General features: G+C 41.6%; 1 protein-coding gene across 2 annotated transcripts in view; it reads right to left on the bottom strand.

Annotated features, from left to right (window-relative positions):
• Positions 1 to 24,381, bottom strand: part of dab2ipb (DAB2 interacting protein b) — a 133,544-nt gene extending 109,163 nt beyond the window's left edge. The window contains exon 1 of one of the 2 annotated variants that reach the window (XM_078272187.1): positions 24,156 to 24,381. In XM_078272187.1, coding sequence (XP_078128313.1) covers positions 24,156 to 24,195 — 40 coding nt within the window. In that variant the 5' untranslated portion in view covers positions 24,196 to 24,381. Of the gene's footprint in view, positions 1 to 10,504; positions 10,865 to 24,155 lie in introns of those variants that run through there. The other variant, XM_078272189.1, reaches the window with a different exon arrangement.
• Positions 24,382 to 25,129: the final 748 nt, after the last annotated feature.

Here is a 25,129-nt window from a genome sequence, read left to right on the forward strand (position 1 = left end):
ATCGAGGGCAGGACGGAGGAGAACAACTATCTGGGACAGTGCAGTATCCACTAGTTGGTTCTACAAAGACACTGACAAGCAACGCAACTGTAGCTCAATGTTTGCACTTAAAAGCAGGTTATTATAGCCTCAGATAATCTCAATTCAAACTATATTTGATATCTGCAAATATCTTGCCTACAAACCTGTGTGTGTGTGTGTGTGTGTGTGTGTGTGTGTGTGTGTGTGTGTGTGTGTGTGTGTGTGTGTGTGTGTGTGTGTGTGTGTGTGTGATCGAAGTGGAGAGTTATGTGACAGGAAGTGAGGTACGTTGGGAGGGAAAGGGGAACCTTTGGGAGTGGAGTTCATTTCCCCTTCTTTCCTGTTTTCTGTTTTGTCTCAGCACGTTAGGATACCTTGTTACATCATCGACATGATTTCTTTCACTCCGACGGGGTGTGTGTGTGTGTGTGTGTGTGTGTGTGATAAACTGAGAGAACACCGCAAGATGAACTGAGAAAGAGAACTTGCATATTTTACTTTGTACAAGAAGTACAATAATCCATCATGAAAGGTGTGTTCAAAAAGTGTGATGGATGTATCTTACATAACAATGCTGCTGTTATCAGGACACCCTCTCTCATGTGCAAGTAAAAGAAAAGCCTCCTAATTGCCATGTACTACATGACAAAATATGTCCAGGAAATAAACAAATGAAAACGTTATGTGTTAAGTCCACATATTAGCCAGTCGCTCAACGGAAGCAGCATGTGTCTTTCTGTTGATCAGAATAAAGACTCTTGGAACAACTAATTATCCCCTTGCTGGTTACCATAGAAACCATAGAAATCCTTGGGATGTGTTGCCTATGAGAAATGTGGTGCATGTAAGTGATACAAATGGTCATGATGTCGGGAGGGAGTTAGTCCCTGTCTTCCTAACTTTCTCTCAAGTCTGTACGTAAACTATACATTGGAGTAAAACAATTTTGGTTTTATTAAATAATGTATTGCTTCATTGCTCTGTGACATCACTGCAGGCTTCAGATCCTTTCAGACGATCCCACACAGCCCCACCAGCCCTTGGATGTATAGTTCAAAATGAGACAGTTGCTTTGCGGTGTCTCTGAAAGCCGAATCACATGAGACAAATTAGCGGGTCTTTAATCTCAAGTTCAAGGAGCGTTTCATCTGCGGTGCCACATAAATTACATAATAGTCAAAGATGTAGGCAGCAATAGAACTAAAGCATTGTGGTTGAAAAACGTGGAGCACCGTGTAAATTGTATTGTCCACAATGGGTTTTTCGGGGGTCAACACCTTGAGTTGCCGCTTTAAAAACCTGCATATTCTCAGAGTGTGCAGTAGAAGGACTTATGCATGCAAACAGTGTGTGCTTATTTCTGCAGTCTAGCTTCACTTTGTTTTGACAGCCAGGGGCCTGGTTCAGTGATGGGCTTTTGTCTCCACAGATTTGATTGCATACCAGTCTGTCTCTGTGATGAAAGCCTATTTTTATGTGTACATCAATGTCAAGGCAGATTTAAAAGAGAGAGGAGAAAAATATAAATATAAATATATAAGTCCAACCGTAAACATGCCTCATTTGCATCGCTGTGGGACAATTTCTTACAGAATATTTCAAGTTTAACATTAAAGAGTCGGGTGTATTACAACTTGGGTCTTATTTTCACCGTTTTAGCTAGAGATGTTCCGATACCGATACTGGTATCGGTATCGGCTCCGATACTGCCTAAAACGCTGGTATCGGTATCGGGAAGTACTGGAGTTTATGCACCGATCCGATACCATGTAAGAAAGCCCTAAAGAAAATCTACGTTAAAGTAGTTTATTTATGTTCTTTTTCCGTTATAACTGACTGTCAAACTGCATAATAACAGAAAGTTCTGGGGCGTTCATCTCAAAAACATCCAGACAGTTTACAGAACGACTTCCTTGTTGAATTTTGACCAACTGTATGTGTTGCTAGCACACATTTTCCTGTAAAATGAGAGAATATTAGCAACATTTCTCCTACACTACGGTGCTGCTCTACACAATGCTGTGAGTGCAAACACACAAACGTGCTGCTCCTGTTCCACTCCGCATTACTTTGAGATGAAGGAAGAGGTGTGAAGGCATACATACACACACAAAAACACCTGGAATTAATATTACCCTAAAAACTAAATTTAAAAGCAGGAAAGAGAGACGCAGTATAATCATTTTAAAGTGTTACCCCGATTTTCCACTGGGCGCGTTGACCTCTGCTGCGTTCCGGCTGCGTTCTGTCCTCCGCCACGAGCCACACCACACCGGGAGCGTCTCAGAAGCGGAGCGTCTTGCTGCCTAGCTTGCAGATTGTATTGTCTCTACAAGTACTTTAGAACAATCACGTGTTTAGTGCTTGTATCTACCTTCCACTCCTAGCACTCCTGTTATTAAACTCCATGCCTTCTCTTTTCTGCCGTTGTCGTTATAAAAAGGATCTGTGATGTCGTATTATGTTTTTCCACCTCCAAGATGAATCTCTCATTGTCTGTGGTGTTGTAGAGTAGACATATATATGATATTGGGGGGGTTATTTTGGTAAACTGACTGGATGCTCTCGCTGTTTCACCTCCTGCCCGGCTGTCTGAACACCCCGCGTGAAAACAGACCTGGCGCGTATCTTTAGTGGAGCGGAGAACCGCTTCACGCGCGCTTCTGGGACGAGCAACGGTGCGACTGGTGGATTATCAAGCATTGACTTGAATTGCCGCGATTGCCACTGCTGGAGGCAAGACACCTCTGAAATATATCATAACCATTGCCTAATCAACTTGCGACCGTTGACTTCAAGGCACCTAACCCTAACCTTAACCCTAACCATTTCCTAATCCTAGTTGCCTAGGGAAAAAAAATGTCAGAGCTGCTGAATAGACAGTGAATAATGGAACAACTACTGGGACATTAATGAAAGCTGCCATAGTAATTATACTGGGATATGAGAGCACATTCTGATTCAAAACTTGAGGGATTACATTCAAATGAATCTAATTTGGATGAAGTAGCTTGCATCATTTGGCAAAAATCCCACAATAACTTTCAGCATATTGTAAGTCAAGTGGTCTATAAGAAAACTAGACCTGTGCACCTCCTCTTGGCTGTGTTTTCAGGCTTTAGAAAATATAACCCCGTGACGGGAGATGTTGGCCAGTCACAGAGAGAGGGTGAGCCTATTGGCTGTTATACAAATATGCATGCACGTCCCCTGAGATGGTTGAAAGCTTAATTCAATGGCGGAAAAATCCTGCAGCAAAAGTTCCTATTCCAGCATTGGCAACAACTGCCTACACTGCAAAGCAACCCAAAAAAGGAAGACTGGCTTATCAAAAATAGAGTCTGAAAGACAATAAATGCAATATGGCACGTGTCAATATCAGCAAAGTGTATCAGAGAAAATATTGTGAATACCTTAGCCTTCTGCTAAACAGAGCCAAAGGCTCATGGCTACTGCCAATTCAAGTTCATGTTTATGTAGCGAGCTAGAGCCTCCAATCACAGAATGTCATCTCAAAGGGCTTTACAGGCCCACAAGTTTGCAAAGAAAACAAGACGGTAATTCTCAAAGAATTGCCACTATATAACGGCATCTGGATCATAATCACGATCGGGATGACTCAAATGAATGACTAGTACTCGTACAGGTTACTGGATGAAGTGTGTGCATTATATGCCCGGACTCGTCTGGCATTGTCTGCCTTTTACAGAAAACTCCCTACCCTAGCTCTATTGCACTGAGAGCGTCTACTGTAACTACATGTGCATGCAGCATGGTGACATACAACATACATGGTGACACTGCAATGTGCCTATTCAAATTCTAAGCCTACGTGAAATACAGCCAGACACACACAGTGAGCCCATACATCCGTTTAACTGGCAGCTTAAAGCCGTAGTTGAGAGTCACATCTGCTGAGAGGGGCCACGTAATTAAATTATTGACAACTACATGAGGAGTCCAGCTGAATTAATAATAAGAGTCAATATATCAACATATTATCTCATTACCTTATGATGAGAAGTGCTCAACAGCCTATGCCTTGAAGCACGATTCCTCCACTCATGTACACACCTGCAGTACATACAAATGCACACTCACGCACATGCACAAGCGTGCACAGAGATAATATGTGCGCTGTAATATTGTGTGTTTACAACAAACAGGTCAAGAGATACAATTGTGAAAGCTGAAAGTTTGGTGAAATGTTGGCACTAGGGCCAAGGTCCAACATGAAAAGTGTTCTTCCTCTTGCAGCAGGTTTTACACAAATCATGGCAATTTGAGATATTTTCATCACAGACAAACTGACAAATGGATGGAGGGACAGAGGAAGATGATCACAACATCCACTCCTTCGCAAAAAAAATGTTTTTAATTCCAATATATAATTACATGCAATAACGCATTGAAATACTGTATGTAGTAATTACATTTCTTCACAGTAAGATTTTTAAGTATGACCTCCATGTGTATTGTGCATCTCTCAGTCCCTCCAGGAGTTTGCGATGTCTCGATCGCAACAATTCACGCTAATTCAATCAATCACCGTGAATTTGGTGCGTCTCGCAATTTTGACCGCAATCACCGCAACTATTTCGCAAAATTGACCAATAACCAGAGGTTCCCACGACTTCAACCAATCCCAGCAGTCCCACGTACACTCTGAGAGCCACAGACCAAGCGGGAGTGAGAACGGGTTGACGTAACACACGTACGTCGCCAAATTCATTTCCTTGTTTCTGATATGAAGAGGAGACGTGTGTGACTCGAACATCGCACATTTACCAACAAAAACGTACAGCGAAAGCCAACCTGTATACTATATATTTTAACATCAACGTACGCTGTTAGAGGTCGACCGATATGGGTTTTCTCTGGCCGATGCCGATCTTTAGAAATCAGGGTCAGCCGATGGCAGATAAATGCTGCCGTTTTATTTTGGCCGATATGTGATTGTTTTTAAACCTCTATTTGAAAGATAAGATGTAACCCGTTAGCTCCAGTTAGCTCCGTTATAGGAGTGGATGAGACTGCCACAGACAGGGGTAACAACCAGACTCTGATAAATGACATTCAGGGAGCTTCCACAGCGGTGTGGCCGCGGTGTTTTGTACAGTTTTATTAGTACAGTTAATCCCAAGGCAAGAACACCAGCAACATGCTACTACTAACGGTAGCGTCTGAGCCTGAAGTGACTGCGCGAGACACACGGCGCAAGACTTCACGAGGGGAGGGGCTGGAGGCAGCTGGTCTGGGTGCGCTGTAAAAAATGTTGCCTAGTCATGTTTTTAACACTAGGCTGCCCGCAGATGTGCCTGCCTATTAATCGGCTTGATATACTGGGATATTGGCCGATGCCGATTATGTAAATAAATGCTAAAAATCGGCCGGCCGATTAATCGGTCGACCTCTATACGCTGTAACGTTTTTTCACTCTAAAGTCGCTGAAAGCAGCTGCCGTTTCAATCCTGTTGGCTCTCTGTAGCGGGTGGGGCTGCTGCTCAGTTCCCCCTGCAACTAACGCACACACAAACACACACACACACACACACACATACGGTGGATGCAAGAATAACTGGAGATGAGACGTACAGGATTACCTAAATTGAGGACAGCTACTCTCGTTATTGTAAGTGCAATGATAAGTTAAAGTCCAATAAGTACTTTATCAAACCATATGAATGTGTGTCCCAGGTCAGTTTAGGAAATTAACTAACAATGTAAAGATCAACAAGCCACTGACACATATGTTCAAATTTGATTCATTCAATAAATTATAATTTTTTGTCTTAAATCCACCAGCCATTTTCATATTATACCAACATTTGCAGCATCCTGAGCCTTTTTGGTAAGGTTACTAGGAAAACTCAGCCCAGAGTAATTTTATTCTCCCCAAAACAAGTTTCCTTTTTATTTTTAAAGAACTATACCAAAAAAAGAATCGCAACTTTTTTCTGCAATTTTCACTGTCTCTCGCAACAAAAATACAAAAGACATCGCAACTTTTATCGCACTTTTTTACAAAAGCTCCCGCAAAATCAGGCATTTTGGGCCGCAACAATCTCAAAAATAAGGCTGCGAAATCCTGGAGCGACTGATCTCTATGTGTGAGTGTATGTTCCCTTAGTAGTGAGCAGGGGGAGTCATTTGTTGGTTAAGGAGTGTTTTGGGGAAGCAAAACAAAGAATTCAGAGCCACAAAAATCCAAGGTTTTTGTGTCCTGGATTCAGATGTTAAGCACTTGCTAAATTGCTAAAACAAAGACACATTGAATCGTTTTCCACAGTCCTCATTAGTGGTCTGCAGGACAGAAAACAATGAAGTGGTTAATTGATTTTGATCATAACAAGCCATAAGTGCCAGTGCAAACACAAAGGCTACAATGGCAGCCACATGCCCAAACATGCAACCTAAAAGAAACGGATCATTTATCTCACACATGATCACACACACAGAGTGTGTGCATCCGTGGATGCGCAGAAACTACCCGGCAAAACACATACACATAATTGTATGGTATGCCAACAAACACCCTCTACCCTTTTTTACTCCCCAAACCCACATACACAGTTAAACCACCCCCGTTTATTGCTGCCAAACATATATCAAAATCCTTTCTGTTGTGCGTGACGTAACTAATTACATAGCTGTTCTTCAGAGAGCAGGAGGAGGAAAGGAAAGCTGGAGGGGGGGGACTGTAAGACTGTAAGCCACAGTAAGGTGTTTGTGAGGAGACACTATGGACAGTATGTGACCTAAAATTCTTTGAAAATAAAATACAGAGAACTACGTCATGTTCCACACATACATACACATAAACAATATGTTTAAACAGATTTTAATATCACTACTAAGTGGCCTAGTTTAAAAATCAGAGAAGTCCCATGTGCTTTTCTCGTGACCACTTTTGTATCGTGTACACACTTTACACACATTGTGTGTGCAGTGTGTGTGTGCATCTAGTAAAGGGCAAACTTGCAATCAAATCACAGTCTCTGTAATAACGTTCCCTATCAGAGAAAATACAGCTTGAGTGTGATCTTAGATTTCGCAATAATTAAAAAATAGCTCAACAGGTACGCTCAAGACAGGAGATGTTGATCTTGAATCTTGTCTCAATTGTTCCGATTTTTTTATTTTTTTTTTCAGAGCCAGTTTCGCAATAGTTGGCTGTTTTTCACCGAAAAAGTCAACCTTCGTTAAACACATCACAGCCTGCATCTGACATTACAGGTTGAAAGGAAGTGACGGACAACTTCAAACAGAAAGCTCAGCAGTGGTCATGTTAAAAAATATACCATGTTAATAATAAATGCAAAAAAAGTCAACAGTCCCAGATGACAAAGCCCTTGTTGCTGTATTTATCTAACAGCACTGAGCAAAAGTGTTTTGTACTAGAATACACACCAGAGATTTACAAGGGGAGAGAGACAGAGATAGCTGAGATATGTGGGTAATACTGGGATGCTATTATCTCTTTAGTCAGTGTGGCAGCAGTTTATCACAGCAGTCAATCACCAAGTAATCACTATCAGCGAGGAACTCCTTCCACTTTCACTTCCTAAGAAGAGCACTTGCTCCGCTCCGCTGCCTGGGCCACCAGAGATAAAGATGTTACAAATACAACAGAGTGAGTAAGCACACTCAATGACAAATTATATTAGGTTGTATATTATTTAACACCCTTTATTCAAACTAGAATTGTCATCGATTACACTGACACTATAGTCTGTAATACAATATAGAAAATGCTGGTGAGGTGTTAATTTAAAATAAAATCTAGTGCCAAAACAATTAGCTGATTAATTGATTGGCAGATAATGTATCAACGATTTTGATGATGGCTAAATCATAATCAGTCATTTATCGAGCAAAACGTTTTCAAATGTGAAGTTTTTCTGTTTTTTTTTTCTGTTTTACATCATTGTAAACTGAACATGTATGATTTTTGGACTGTTCGTTGAACAAAACAAGTAACTATACCTATGTAAATAATGACCTGTAGAATATAGTATATATATTCTCCCCACCTGTAAATACAATAAGTGTTTATAGTGTACATATTACCGTTTGTAATAAAGTTTTCTTATTTTTTTCTTCTATTTCCTATTTTTCCTTCTGTCTTAGTGTATTTTTCTATCCGATTTATATTGAATGTGTATTTTTTAGTGCTGTCAGTTAAACGCGTTACTAACGGCGTTAACGCAAACGCGAGATTAACGTTCTTTTTGGCCTAGCAAAAGTTTTTTTCACATGCTGTTGCAACAACTAGTAACGTTAGAAAAACTACAACACCACACCGGATCTAGCTAGACCGGAAACAAAACAACAGGCACGCCGCGCACACTTGTTTGGGCTTGCGAGCCGGCCAAAGAGTAGTAGGCTAACGTTACGTTTTGAGTGGATGGCGAGCGTGAGACGCCAAAATGGATGCCAATAAGATTCTGAATGGAAGGTTTACTTTTAAGAAGTTGCCAAATGGTTCCATTGACAAGACCAAAGTGATCTGTGTGTTTTGTCGTTGTGAACTGAGCTATCATCGCAGCACGTCCAGTCTGAAACACCACTTGATGGCCAAGCACACAACTGATGCGAATTCTCCGCCCCCTCGTCAAAGCCAGGCGACTACGGATGACTTCAGACTATAGACTGCATATTAATATTAACAGTCTATGCTTCAGACAGAAGCACATGGATACCACAACTAAGAACAAACTTACTACAGCCATAGCTAAATGTGTGGCTACTGCATGTAGGCATGTTAACGTTGTGGACGAGGGTCTAGCGGATATCATAGCATTAAAATGAGAAAAAATAATGGGACAAAAAGAAATCAAGGGACATTTAGAATAGGTAAAAATGTGTGATTAATTGCTAGTTAACTATGACATTAATGCGATTAATCGCGATTAAATATTTTAATCGTTTGACAGCACTAGTATTTTTGTTATTTGTTGTGGTGCATTGAGCTGCTGTGACAAGTGAATTTCCCCATTGTGGGATCAATAAAGTCTATCTTATCTTAACCGGAAGCTGTCAACTTCTGGTTCTGAGAAACTGTGCCTGGCATACTGTATTTTCACTGTTTTTAGACATTTTAGAGACTAAAAGTTTCATTGATTCATCAAAAAAAAACTACCAACTGATTAATTTAAGGAGAAAAGTATTACAAGCCAAGTTATCCAGCCGTGATCTGCAATTACAGCAAGGTGTTTTATAGTCCAGATCACTGTTGACCTCCAACCTCTATATCTTTTCTTATGAGCCACACTGATCCCTGCCTGATTCTCTGGCTCACTCATCTTCCCCTCCAGTGACTCCTTAGGAATGCCATTCCAGTCACCCCATAATTCCCGCTCAGTGTTCCCAGTAATCCCTCTTCTCCGGCTGCTCCAAGCCTACTTCCTTCCCCACAGCTGCTGGCTGGCCCGGCTTGCTCTAATAATAGGACAACAATGCCCGCCCCACGCCCGGATACACTGCACTACTACTGAAAAAAAAAAAGAAAGAAAAAAACCTCAACATCTAAAAACTCTTTGCAAAGACTCTGAAATATGTTTTAGGTGTTTCCTACACACGTTTACTATAACAGATACCGTAAGTACTTTATACAAAAAGGTCGGAAAATGTTATATTAACATACATGTTAGACACTAGCATGTTACACACTAGCATTATTGACGTCCAACTCCAAAAGAGCACCATTAGACAAACTTGTTGACGTTTAGTACTTCTGTGTGCGGGTAATAGACTGCAGCATGTAAACACATGTTGGTGGAGGAATGATTATGAGGCTGCCCACTCAAGTAAGCTACTATCTGTGGTAGAGTCAGGGAAAACACTGTAATCATGCAGGAGCTGATAAATGAAGGCTAAATACTGCTAAAGTAGTTAAACACAACCTTGTGCCTTTGCCACTGTGTGTTAGACACACACACACACACACACACACACACACACACACACACACACACACACACACAAACCGGTAGGTTATGAATAAATGTCACTTATGTTACATGGTCCTGTCAGCAAAGCGGTCTCAAGCCACACGCACAAGAAAGGGAGGCATTAATCAAAAAAAGATTGTGGAGAGACTGAGAGCTGGACTGAGTTTTCTTTTCTCATCTTCTGCTGTCCCACTTGTGGAAGCAGAGCTATGTTACAGCTCTTTGCGTCTTTGAGCCTGACATTTCTTCAACAACCCTCTTCTCTCCTCATTGGTATCTTCCATTAAAAACATTCTTTCTACCCCTGCTTTGCATCCTTCTCTGACGGATCAGTGTGATAATGTTGCTTGCCTGGCACGTGAAAAGCTCCCCTCCACACCTCCTCCTCTCTTTCAACCCCCCACGCCATTCCAACAAGAGAACAATCCCACAGAAAAGATCACAAAATGTGTAACTTAGACCCCCTTATTTCTCTTAAAGACGTATTGGCCAGTGAAAGGAGAGAAACAAAAAAAAAAGCTAGTGCTCACCTCAGACAAGGTCCCACTGTCGCAGGGAAAGAAGAAGTAATATCATCCTCAATCCGCACAGAAAACCAAGAGCAACAAGTAGTAACTCCAGAGATTCCTCCTCCCCTCTCTCGCACTCCTGCTTCCTTGCTCTGTTTCTCCCACTGCTTTGCACTCATTCAGGCTGCAGTAGCTGCAGTGGACTGAGCAAGTATGCGTGTGGTGTGTGTGTGTGTGTGTGTGTGTGTGTGTGTGTGTGTGTGTGTGTGTGTGTGTGTGTGTGTGTGTGTGTGTGTGTGTGTGTGTGTGTGTGTGTGTGTGTGTGTGTGTGTGTGTGTGTGTGTGTGTCTGTGTGTGAGGGTGTGAGAGAGTGTATGTATGATCCTGTGGACTCATGCAGGGGTATTGACTCTTAGCACAGTTCAGGTCCTCCCCCTTCTCAGGATCACATAAGAGAGAGAGGGAGAGAGAGCGAGAGAGAGAGAGAGAGAGAGAGAGAGAGAGAGAGAGAGAGAGAGAGAGAGAGAGAGAGAGAGAGAGAAAAGCTCACCCACATACACACAAAAAGGGGGCGGGAGAGTTCTCTCTTTGTCTTTTGTTGCTTTTTCTCACTTCCTTGCTCTGTGTCTTCATATGTCTGTAACTCCCTGCTCTACAGCCCCTTTCATACAAGAAACCGAATGGGAGAGAGAGACTGTGTATGTGTGTGTGTATATGCCGTCGTGCTTCAGCGCCGGGGGCTGGGAGGAGGAGAAGGAGGCGGAGTTTAGACCTCAGAGAGCCAAATTCCTACCTCACATCCAACCAATCAGAGGCCTTGTCGCGGTTGACCAAAAACCGCCGGACCAGGCAGGGCCTCACTACCACACTCCAGCTTTAAAGCATTAGCTGGAGTTTGCAGTGCACCTATGCTACATTCTGCAGCAGTGTTGTGAAATGCTGGGAAATGTATAGTATAGTATAATGTATGTTGTCTTTGTATACAATGACATTTTGCTTGGTTTGTTACAGTGCCGAGCCAAGGAAATTGTAACTATATTTTCCATACTTCAGACACAAAGGCATGTTCAAAGTGTAACAAAGTTTATTACATATTCCAAAAAAAAAACTCTGTAAGGTATTTCAAAAACAAAAATGACCCTGTATAGCTGTAAATGACCCTTTTTTTCTCTCAAAGATATAACCCCCTTATTTTGCTAAATCAGTCGATGCAAGTTTCCAAACTGTGTTTAAGACTCAAGTCACGACACAAAACTATATCAAAATCACAAAAGGTAGCCTAATATGCATGTTACAGTAGGAAGAAGCTGTGTAGTGATGCTCCCTTGTCTCTTCCCACGTCCCTTCCTCCTTGCCGTCAAAGAACAGTGCTCTCACGTTTCGGCTGCTGTCCTTGGCCAGACATTTGTCAAGCAAGGCATTTGTCCACAGAAGTGACAGAAGGTCTCCCCCTCCTCCTGCTATTCACACCGGGTTACTGCTGGCTACCTCAACTTTTTAAAATACACTAAAGCCTTAGGGCTGTGTAAATAAGATAAATATCTAACCTAAACTGCAATGTTAGCTTTTAGTCAAATACAGTCTGCTGGTATTCATCAACACAATGTTTTTATTATTGTTATCATGTGAGATATTTCTGTCTGAAACATGCAGGGGGACCGACCGACCGACAGATTAACATTGCCATCCCAAGAGTCATGCAACTACTAAATGTTCACAGAAAATAGATGTGGAATGAACATGTGCATTTACCACACTAGAATGCACAAGATAAATGAAATCTGGATGAGGAAACCTGTTTTCAAACTATGTGTGGTTCTAATGTTTATACTACTATCACTATTTAAGCGCTCTTGGTATATTTACACTTATTTAGCCTTTAATAGACCATTCAGTCTTTTAATGAACAAGTTTGTGTGTAACGATAACAGATTTCCACGGACTGATCTGACAGACATTGTGATGAAATGAGGTTCTTTATTTAACTTCCTATAATTAAGATAATTATAATTATAGCAACAGAGCATTAAGAAAGGCAACAGGTTAGAATAAACTGATGGGAGACAGCACCATGTTTCCTCCACTCCACATTTAGTGAGTTCTGGCTCCCAAAAGCAAAATGGAAACAGCCCTGTTTCCACACATACCCAGTTAACATGAAATGATACAAATTGTTCTGTGACAGCGTTGAGGATGGGATAAATATGTTGATCTATTACTTTCATGTGTTTCTTGCTTCAAGCACAACTATAAAACTCTGCAGTTAAACATCTTGTCGAGAACTTGCCTTTGTTTGACACATTTTGGCATGTGTTGTTGCTTTTTGCTGTTGTTGTGAAGACTAGTCACAAATTTCCCAAACAGTTTATGACAATTAGTGAGGCTTATTTTTTTTTGCTGAAAAGTAACCACATGTACAGAAATATGTAACACTGCCAATGGGCATTTGTATGAAGCTTGGATGCAGGGACATAGCAATGTGATATCATGACTTTGCGTAAACATACACGCCACTTTCCTAAAGCCAAGTGGCGTGTTATCTGTACGCATTTTGAGCTATCCACGTGTATGTCTACGCTGTATACAGCGGACGGCAGTCTGCAATGTCACAGCATAAACATACACGCCACTTTCTAAAGCCACGTGGTGTGTTATCGCGAGGCTACGATTGGGTTTAGGAAACGTCAAATGCGGGTTGGGTTTAGGAAAAGAAGAATGGGGTTGGGTTTAGGAAAAGAACAAACGTGGAAAGGAAACATCACACGCGGGACACGATCTCCGCTCTCCTGGGTGATAATCCTGTGTTTTAGCCATCCTCCCTACGTGGATTTTCACCCTTTCATACTACTCGCTACGGTGTCAATTCATACGCAATCGCAAGGTAATGTAAGTCAATGGAGGCCAAACACGCTAAAAAGCAAGTATGCGTCTTGATAACACGGCAATAATGGCATAAGAATTGGCGTGTCATACATACACCACTTCATGAGATCCGTCTGGACATAGTATTAGCAAAATAACTCCACATTTCACGACACTTGGTGCCAAAATCCAATTCATCTTATGGGGCCAAATCTAATTATGTTAATACTCCAATGAAAATGGTTGAACAAAAAATAACCGTCAAGTGCTTTGTAAAATTGCTAACATTTTGTAAATGTAAAAGTGTTTGTTTTCATTATATAAAACAATTAAATGGAAGTTTAGTGTAGCCCAATCTGTTAGAACAGTCATAGAACTCTATAGGGCGGACTAGTTAAAGAACTGTGACACTAACAAAGACTTTATCTTGAATAACTACACAGGTGTTACACATTTTCTGTATGTGCAAACATTTTTTTTAAGTTTGTTATTTTCTTATGTGCTTCCATTTCATTACAGTCAATCCGTTTGCTGATCCCAAAGTCTTCTGATTCTAGTATATCCTTACAGTTATATTACTCATTACTCACACTGTACTTGCTTGCATTAGCATGTGGTAGCCTGGTGGTTTACAAGCAGATTGAGGTTAAACCAGTAAGACTACAATGCTTGTTTAGGCCAAAGTTTGGCTAAAAGTCTAATTCTACCTCCAACAAGCAATTACCAAGGAAACCTGAAAATCAGGGACTGAAAGAAAAAATGTGAAAGACAGAAACCCAAAGGATGAAGTGACATAATGAGTGAGGACTTTGGTATGTGGGCTATAGAGTTACAAAGGGACAAAAAGTAAAGCAGTGAAGTCCACTCCTATGGACAACTCTGACACGCCTCTCCTTTAATCTTCCTCTCTGTTTGTCTCCCTTTCTGTCTCACTAATCCCTCACCTCTTTGTCATTGTGTTTATTTTCCTGCGTTGATTTGTGTGTGTTTATAGCCAAGAACGTGTGAAAAGTTGACAACACGCATAGCGAAGACTATGTTTAACCTTGTGTTTGTTTAGTTGAAGCATAGATTTTTGTGCATGATGATGTGAAAGTCAGGTTCTTGGGAGTAAAATCCACAACAAGCCAGGATTAAGTTTTTAAAATGGATCTCCCTTGAGAAGCACAGCACTTACGTTACTGCTAAAACAAGAGTTAAGACCACGATAGCAAAAACGGAGAAAAGACAGGATATTGAGGAGAGATCAAGAAAAGACAGGAGCAGTATAGTACCAGCGGCAAGCAGAAAGCAACTAAATGGAAAGTGCCAGTGTGACAAACAAATCTACAGTATTCTAATGATCTGCCTGAAAGTATTAGTAAAAATGTTATGTTGTGTTCTTTGTTGAGTGCTTGGATGCTAAAAAAAAATGTTTATGCATAGGCACAACTTGATACATAAAAATAATAACACTTTCTCAGAACACTGAGTCAGAGAAAAATGTACAAATAAAACCACATCAATTGAAATCAGAGTCACTGGCTTACGACTGATTCGCCTCTCGTTTCCTCTTGCCAGTAAAAGCAGAGCAATATCAGAATGTGTAATTCAGTTGTAGGAAGAGTTGGACACGGGAAAGTCAGGAATGCCATCCGCCATTTAAGAGACAAAGGCACGTGCGGTCAGGCTGCTACTATGCCTACCATGCCAGCAAGTGCTTTTTGTGGAAGGATTCCAAAGGGAATTCAACTTATAAAAGGCTAAAACTGGGGCTTCCTGGGGGCCAGCGGTCTAACATGAATACCATTTAACTGCCAAGGCCTCAGTTTCATTAGGACCTTTATCACATAGTCATGCCTCGTTTTCTGTCACATTTTACTGCCAACTGTCTAATCAACGCCACTTCGTATGCCATTGTTGGCGTGTTATTAAGACGCATACTCGCTTTTTCTCATGTTTATCAACGCCGTTTGGCCCCCATTGACTTACATTACCTTGCGATTGCGTATGCATATTGCGAATTTACGCCGTAGCGAGTAGTATGAAAGGGTGAAAATCCACGTAGGGAAGTTGTTCGGGGTGGAGGATGGGTAAAACACAGGACTTTTACCCAGGAGACCGGGGATCGTGTCCCATGTGTGATGTTTTCTTTTCCACGTTTGTTCTTTTCCTAAACCCAACCCCGTTCTTCTTTTCCTAAACCCAACCCGCGTGTGACGTTTCCTAAAGCCAATTGTAGCCACGTAATAACACGTAGCCTCGCGATAACACACCACGTGGCTTTAGAAAGTGGCGTGTATGTTTACGCTGTGACGTTGCAGAATGCCGTCCGCTGTATACAGCGTAGACATACACGCGGATAGCTCAAAATGCGTACGGATAACAAAAACTGGCGTGTATGTTTACGCGAAGTCATGACAACACCAGTGTTTCCTCTATGTTGATAGCATAGTGGCGGTCCGCCACGGTCAAATTTCCAGCACCACGGTATCAGAAATAGGGCAGACGCACAACAGGGTTTCTGCTACGTACACCGCGCACCACCGCTCACCGCACATCTGTTTATGAAAAGTCATAAACCCATAGCGCCTGTGCAATGTGTAGGGGGGTTAGCTGAGTTCACCAAAAGTGGTTTGACATGAATAGGTCAAAAGGTCAGGCCGCATAATAGATTTATAGCATATTTTAATATTAAAATATATTTTAAAAATCAAAGGCTCTTTTTAAAAAAAAAAGAAACTTTGTGTTATGTGTAGCGGGGTTAGCTGAGTTCATCAGAAGTATTTTGACATGAATAGGTCAAAATGGCAAGCCCATAATGGATATAGATATTTACCACGGTGACTTTGGGTTAGATTTTTTGACAGTTTTCAGTGGTTATGAGGAGCAATATGAAAGAGAATTTTGGTGATAATTGATCGCTGTTTAGGTACATTAAACTACATTAAGCTTTTTCCTTACAATATCCCTTAATGAAGCAGAAACGCTTAATGTTAGCTAACGTCCATAATAAAAGGACTTTGGGTTAGATTTTTGGACAGCCTTCAGTGCTTATGAGGAGCAATATGAGAGAGAATTTTGGTGATAATTGTTCACTGCTTAGGTACATTAAACCACGTTAAGCTTTTTCACATTAGGACTTATAAAGCATATGAGAACCGTGGAGTCAACCCCCAGCCGCTCTGCTGCCCCGCAGCAGAAACGCTTAATGTCAGATAACGTCAGAAAAATACGACTTTGGGTTAGATGTTTTGAAAGTTTTCAGTGGTTATGAGGGGCAGTATGAGAGAGAAATTTGGTGATGATTGATCGTTGTTTAGGTACATTAAACCACATTAAGCTTTTTCCTTACAATAGGCTCTAATGAAGCAGAAACGCTTAATGTGAGAACTTCTATAATCGTTGGATTTTGGTTTAGTTTTTTTTGACAAGCTTAAGTGTTCATGACAAGATATGGCCATGAGAAATTTGGTGATGATTGATCGTTATTTAGGTACATTAAACCACGTTAAGCTTTTTCACGTTAAGCGTTTTAGAATGTCCCCACCGAACAGACGTCTGTGTGAAAGGGACAGGCGGCAGGGTGGAACTACACACAGTAGTGATGCACGAGTCGACCCACCGGAGGGTCAAAAAGTGACAAATTATTCATAACTTACAAAAAACATTGCATGCAATAGTGGACCTTCTCTTCCCCTGTCTCTCTCCCTCTCAAACACACGTGCTCATGTGGGCACTCCAGGCGCTCGGTCCGTCTCGATTCTCTCGAATTGGGGTGGCTGTGGCTCGGTGGTAAACACTGATTAAGATCAGTTTATCTTATAATAGTAGCGTCCTCATTTGATAAGAATCTCCTAGGAAAAGGCTTAAGTGTGCTAGCATTCATTATTTAAATTAGGGCGGCTGTGGCTCGGTGGTAGAGCGGTCGTCTACCAATTTGGTAGAAGGTTGATGGTTCAATCCCTGGCTCCTGCAGTGTGCCCAAGTGTCCTTGGGCAAGACACTGAACCCCGAATTGCTCCTGATACTGCGCCATCGGTGTGTGAATGTTTATCTGAAATAATTGGTTTACCTTGTTTGTGTGTGGCAGCCTCGGCCACCAGTGTATGAACGACATCTGTAGTGTAAAGCACTTTGAGTAGTTGTTGTACGGTAAGTAAGGTGGTTAAGACTCAAAAAGCGCTATATAAATGCAGTCCATTTACCATCTACTGACGATTGTGCTACTATTATGCATGAAGTCGGTGGTTTGTGGTTCGCGTGGTTGATTAACTGTGTGAATCGGCTCAATCTCACTTGACGCCGACACTGTTGTGTTACATGTCACGCCTCTTTTTATGCTGGCTACGTAGTGAAATCCTACACCGAGGCGGCTTTACTTTGTTCTGTGTGAATAAACAAAGGGGTAACGGCGGACCTTTATTATGACGATATCGCAGAATCTCTGTGTGAAAGGGGCTCTACATGCTGCTTGGATTCTTTGAGAGCTCCCTCAGAGAGGAGAGCCTTTCCTGCCAAATCTAACAGCGTTACCTTTTGGTATAAACAGTCAATTGTAATGATGTGTCTCTGACTGAATTCATTTACAGAAAGAGAAATACTAATAAAGACACAAACACACTGATTTATAATAGTAGCCTTCAGTGCTCCCTTTGAAGTCCTGAAATATGACCTCTTTTTCCATTATTTAATTAATTGAAAACATGGAGCCGCGTTAGTTTGATTATGACAGAACGGATAACTGATGATTTTACATACAGTATACACAGAACAGCATGTGATATATGATGCTTTGGCAAAAACAAAGCTTTAAATCAAACTTCTAAAAGTTGTATGTTGCTCCTTCTCCAAAGCTCTCATTTCAGGCTCAAATGACTGCATTTTCTCATCGGCGTTGGCACTGAAATTAATCCTCTGGTGAATCATCACAGATCTGTAACTGGGTAAACCACATAAACAATAAGGAAGGATCAACAAAACACTGATTAAGATCAGTTTGTCTTGTGATTTAAGCATCCTCATTTGATAACAATCTCCTAGGAAAAGGCTTAAGTGTGCTAGTATTCATTATCTTTCTGGCTTTACCAGCTTCCTTTCCCGTAGTCAGAATTTTCCAACTCTCCTTTCTCAGCTCATTCCCTCACCACTCTCACCCTCTCTGGCACTCTTTTGCTCAGTGTGGGGCCAGCACATTAACGTAAGATTTACAGAGACATGAAAAGCACATTCCACAACATACATTTGTTGTGAGCGCGTAACAAACTCATGACTGCGTTGGGCTCGGTTTCTGCCCTCTGGCAGTCACTTTACCTTAGACACACTTCAACAGCAAAACACCAAGGACACCCTAGCACCACACCCACACTTACTGTAACATCTACATAACGTACAGCAAAGACGCATTTAATTTGTACATTCCAATTTTCCTTGACTCGCCATTGTCTCATATACTCTCCTTTTCTCTGTTTCTTGTCCATCCCTCCCTCCCTCAGCAGTGCGGTTGACTGACAGTCTCCCATCAGGGAGGCTTTCTGACAAACGGGGCCAAATGGAGTCGTGCCACTGTTGCTGCTGGCCGCAAGTCAGCTTTCTGAGGTTATTGCTGAACTCTGCTCCTAAAGTGTTATTTATATCCACCATCACCAGGCTAGTTTTAAGTGTTCGATGAACTTTTCATGTGTCATCTCCCGCGTGGACCTTACAGCCGTTGATTCACAATCTGCTATGTTCTTATTTCAGTGTTACAATAACAATAGATTAGAAAAAGCAGAATTTCTTGTATTTCTGAATTTCCGTACGACTTAACAGCACTTTACAATTTCGCAAAAAAAAAAATCTGGATCAAATTGAGAAAGAAAATGTGAAGAGATGTTTCTGCACTTCTAGGATTTTTTCTTTTCTTTTACTACTTTTTGTTACTACTGTGTAAATCCAAAATAGAGTTGGTCAGGAGCTATGTGTGAGAGTACTGTAGTCAGTAGTGGACGTTTGACGGCAGGAACCTTTTTGGTTCTCAAGAACTTCACCTCTATTTCAATCAGAGAAAGCTAGGTCAAGTTTTTGTGATTTTTCAATGGGCCAGTTACTATCAAGGTAGAGTCTGTGCTGTAATGAATGTAAAACACAAGCAATTATTGAGATTCTAAGAAAGAAGTGGTTGTACGATCACTTTTAGGACTAGGGATAGAGATTCTGTTTCATGTTACTGACATTTACAGTAAATTACAGTTTTAAAGCTTAAAAAAAAGAGTTATATAAGGAGACAGGGCAAACACATTATAATTTATTTGCCGACTGCTTTATTGTGGCTGCGTACCATAAACGGACAAATTACGTACTACAACAGACAAAGAAACGGAACATCACACTCAGCAGATTGCTACTCTTGAGATAGACATCTTGGCGTGATGTCGTCTGAATGTCTCCTTTACGACATCTTTCACAGATCACACACTCAAAACATGATGACTTCAAACTCATCTATGTTTACGTGTTTTTTTCTCAACACACAAAAATGGTTTCAGACCAAGCAGTCACTTGTAATCTAGGACTGGTTTGAGTTCTTGGGATAATTTGGGGAAAAAAAGGCAAACGGTGTAAGAGGCACAAATGCTTTCTGAATATCTCAATCAGTAGCAAGCTAAAAAGTAGCAGGCTTTTTAAAGTTGCAGGACAAATATGGCCATCACAGCAGACAGCTCTAAATACAGGAGTGAAAGCAACCAAAAAGGCACTGAGGATGCATCAGGACCTAATTGTTCCAGCCACATTTGGTCAGGGATACATTTTTCTATATATGTAGTGTAGTATCAAGACTAAGGCATCCTTGACCTCGTAGAAGGACCACCTAGTCAAGTTTGTAGTGAATATATATAGCTCAACAAAGTACCAAACATAGACCACTGAGGTCTTGTCTCTCTGTTCTTCTGCGTTTGTATGGCTCTTTGGTATCCAGCTGTTCCTTTCTCATTTTGAGTTTTTCGGTGTAGTACTATCCATTATGCAAATAGCCACAGCAATCCTCTTGGGTTGCTGCATGGTCGAGCCCAAATGTGTGTGAGGAGTGCTTTTTTTCTTCTTCTCTGTCTTCAGAAACATCCACAGTTTTCTCCACAGATATAGTCAAATATTAAGCATGGAGGCAAAATCCCATCACAAGCAGCCACTCGAGCTACATTTGAAAAGAATTTTAAAAGCCAAGTGTGAAATGCAATCAGCCTCAACTAGATGCAGACACAGTCTGTAAAAGATGTGTATAGGTTATGTTTGTTTTTCATTTCAAAATAGCAACTAACCCACAAATGAGAAGTCGTCAGAGTTAGTTTAGTAAAGAAAAGCCTGTGCAACATACACAGCCTGCCACAGACATTCTATTCCATCACCACTTGCTTTGACCTCTTTAGGAGCATGACAAGCAGCATGCCATTTATTATTTATAATCTATTCTAAATGCTTCTAATAATGCTAAAGCAGAGAATTATCACCTGACTCTGCAGTTCCCCTGGGCTTTACAGAGCTTTATAGCAACTGTTTGGCTGTATGGCCCATAACTTTACTGCAGCCTGCAGCAGCAGGATGTGTTACGAGGAAGTGGCAGCTTGATGATAAGTAACGGTGCTGCAAAGGGTCAAAATAGTAGCCTGTTAGGCACGACGCAAAGCCGAGTGAAGTGTAAAATAAATTAATAAATGCCGGCATGCGATTAAAGAAACTGAATCGCATCGCGTCGGCCCTTAATCGCATCGTGATTAACGCGTTAACGCTGACAGCCCTATTTTAAACTAAAGTTTGACTCGGGTACATTCACAAAAAGATCCTAGGTTGCATTTTGGCGAGAGTTACGCTTTAAAAGGTGATAGTAATGTCAGTGTTGTATTCACAACTTGTCGCTTCTGCTCCCAAATGGCCAAACTAATCAGCTATTGCAGGTTTAAAGCTGCAATAATCAATACGTCAATACAGTGAATCAAATTAACACATTTGACTGCCCTTTAAAGAAGTAGGACGAGCCAGAAAGACCTCACTTTGGCAAAATATCTTTTTTCACCAAAGGGTTTGAGATCTAGATTTGACTGACACACACACACACACACACACACACACGTTTACAGCTGGAGACACGACAGACTAAACATCACGTTTGTATTAGTCACACACACACACACACACACACACACACACACACACACACACACACACACACACACGTTTACAGCTGGAGACAAGACAGACTAAACATCATGTTTGTATTAGTCTCTAAATCCTTCAGACAACACTCATCTGCCAAGACAAGAAAATCTCTTGTGCTGTACAGCAGAATGAACTTGACTTGACCATGAGGCCTGACGCAAGACTGTGTTTCCTCTCTTATAACTAGATTAAAACGAATAAGCTGACAGCCCAGTTCCAAAATGTACACGCCCTGTACCACCCAGCTCCAAAGCCTGGCTAGATTTAAGCACATGACAACACAAGCAAGAATAAATCTTTTATTAAAATCTGAACATTCTTCAAGACAAAGCCCTGCAGCGCCTCCGCCCACAAGACCGCAGTTTCATCTGGATAAAATCTGGGAATTTTAGAAGTGTAGTCAGAAACCTTAATTCACCTCAAAATGGAAAATGAAGAAAAAAAAAGCTCCTTGTTTTTTTTTCACAAAAGTGCTTTATAGTGAAAGAGGAGAAATTTCAAAGGTTTAATCCCCCTGTCTAATACAAGTTCTGTACAAAACACACACACAAGAAATTGTCCCTGTGTTTTGTCCTCCAGTACACTGAGCAGGCATTCAACCTTTCCCAACTAGGACACAACCGTGCAGACCTATTTACATGTCAATGAAGGTCATGGATATGTTTCTCTGCCTCGCCCTTTTTTACTTCCCTCTCTCTCATCTCTGTGTTCCTATAAGCTAGTAGAAGTGCTCATTTTGACAAAAAGGGCATGGCTGCTTGTAAAGAGGAATACTTGTAGTGGGAGTCTCTGTTTATTCCTGAGAAAACTGTTGGGTGCACTGGTGTACCCCAACCATACACTGGATTGAGTTCATATGTCTGACTATTGTTAGTTATTAGTTACTGGTTACCAGTTTTATATTAGCTTGTCTGGTAGCAATGCCATCATCTAAAGCACTGTACAGTAGAAGAGGATGGCCAGCATCAGTAACCATTTGCTTACTATAGATAGAAAAGAGGAAATAGGTGGATGCAGTTACAGTGCCTGTGCTCTAATGATCAGCAAACTGCAGATCAAAATCTACTTTATATGCAAAATGCAGAAAGCAATGTGTAATATATGAAAATAACATCTGCTCTTAAATTAGTTGCAAACAGCAATGATGTCTGTGCACAATGGGGTGTGTGTGTGTGTGTGTGTGTGTGTGTGTGTGTGTGTGTGTGTGTGTGTGTGTGTGTGTGTGTGTGTGTGTGTGAGAGAGAGAGAGATTGAAAATTGATGCCTACGAGTCTCAGGGGCCATGAACTCTTCCTGAGAATGTAATCGGATTATATCAGATTATTGCCATTTCTACTCGCACTATTCTATTTATATTGAACCTTTAGAAGGGATCTTCTGAGGCTGTGTGCATTAACAGAGGCCGGCTGACTGGTTGAGAGGAGAGGAGTCAATCACTGTATGAAGATGACATTTTATGTTGGGAAATCTTGCTGTGAAGGTGACAAAATGCTCAATGTTCTCACTTATTTGGGTTAGATTGTTGATTGAGACATGGAACAGAAGTTCCATGTCTCAGGGGATGGATAAAAACAAAGTTTTGTCTTTAACAGTTTTCTTTCCCTTTTCTTCGTCTCTCTTTCTCCGTCGTGGCAGACAGCCCAGTGCATAAAGCAATGTGGCTTAGACCGAAACTTCAGTCTCTTGGAAATATGTTCTCTGTTGACTCATCCTGTTAACCACATTCTTCATCAGCAGCACAGCAGAGTCCTCCCCATCGGCCATGAAGACAAAACATCTTCTTTTCTGGCCCAGTTAATAATACACCACTTTTTTTCTGCCTTTTAACTATCTAGTTTAGGCTCTAACATTTGGAGCAGTGGAGAAAAAAAAGAGGCAGCGGAAAATGAGGGGGTAGAGAATGACTGAGCACTCTCACTGGCCTACAGTGCAGGTCTAGATCCCCCCGGATTTATTTGTGTACATAACTCTCTTTCTGTCTCTCCCCTTCTCTTTCCCTCTCCCACTTTCATTCTTTCGTGCCGCTCTGTGTCTCTAACACAAACACCCACATGGTGCAACCACTACACTGCATACAAATATACAGATTCACAAAACCGTCAAATTATCTTGCTGCTTTTGAACAGAAATGGTACACCCACGGCCCTCGCATATGCCAGTTAATTATTCCATTAAAAGAACAAGAGGAGAGCCTGCTGCTCCACCACGCTCGCACCAAAACAGCCAGACGGAACACAGATGGAAGACGAGGTAAATTCCAGAGAGACATCATTCAACATGCTATTTCGCTGCTACAACAACGCTGTTAAAGTAATGGCGAAAATGTCATTAGAGCAAAATGTCGGTAGCAGGCTTGATCTCATCACATTGCCATACACACATTGCATACTGTAACACCCCTCACCCCTCGACCCCCTTCCCAACAGAACAGACTGAAGTCCTATTCATCTGACCACAGAGGCCCTAGTCAACAGCTTAAGAGCCAAATGGAGAGCCTGGTCATAGTAGCAAGCTAACAGGAAAACCATGTGACCCGCTTCCCTTGTTCACCAGCATGCTTTCTTCAACTTTTTCCACAGAGTGGCTTGCATTATTTCTAATCCTTCCCTGCCACCCTGGCGCTTCAGATCTCACTCACCATGCCGTGCCTCTGGATGGGTGCTGGTGTCAGGGTCCATGGTAAATTCACAGTGTGATGAGCGCCTGGATCAACACCCCCATATCCTGAGGCAAAGTCGCCTCTGCGACTACTTAAAAACTGTTACTACAACTACTGTTTTATTTCTGCCGCCACCACTGCCGTCTCCCTCTCTGCTGCTCTATCCAGTCAGAGCTACTGGCTCTGGTCTGGCCCCTGCAGCCTGCCAGCTCAGCTCAGGCTTCTACCGCTGTGTTACATCTGTCTGACTGAGCCCCTCTCTGGAGATTGAGAAGAGAGAGAGAGAGAGAGAGAGAGAGAGAGAGAGAGAGAGAGAGAGAGAATATAACGGAGCACAGAATGAGAGGGAGGAGAAAAGAGCGGTTTCCACATTGTGGTGGTGGTGGAGAGAGAGAGCGAGAGTGAGAGAGAGCGAGAGCGAGAGAGAGCGAGAGAGAGCGAGAGTGCGAGAGAGAGAGAGCTATGTGTGGAGAGGGTTGTGGCAGCGCTGAAGTTTTCCACTTTGATCCATTTTACACTCTCAGCATGTTTTTTTCTCATCATAAAGAGAACGTGGTAACATCAGTTTTTTGGAAAACATTAACATGCCAGAAGAATTTAGGAACTTATATAGAACTGCAGTCTGGATGTTAACAATGGGTGGACCGGGTTGTGCTGGATGGGCATGGTTTCCACTCATTGCAATTTTGGGACATAAAACAACACGTGCTGCTTTTGCGGACCTGAATTGTGCAGAAAGTTGACATTGGGGCTGCAAAAAAGGTTTAGCCTATGAAATGTAAAATATAGTGAAAGAATGTTCTTCACACTTTCTCGGCGCTCAAAGTGACGTCTTCAAATTGCTCGTTTTATCCGACATACCACAAAGAGATTCAAACTACAATGATACAAAACTTTTAAGTTTGGCTGCAAAGATAGTTGATTTGGTTGTATACAAACGTATGTATAACATG

Source organism: Sander vitreus, chromosome 16 (assembly GCF_031162955.1).
Source record: "Sander vitreus isolate 19-12246 chromosome 16, sanVit1, whole genome shotgun sequence".
Lineage (NCBI taxonomy): Eukaryota > Metazoa > Chordata > Actinopteri > Perciformes > Percidae > Sander > Sander vitreus.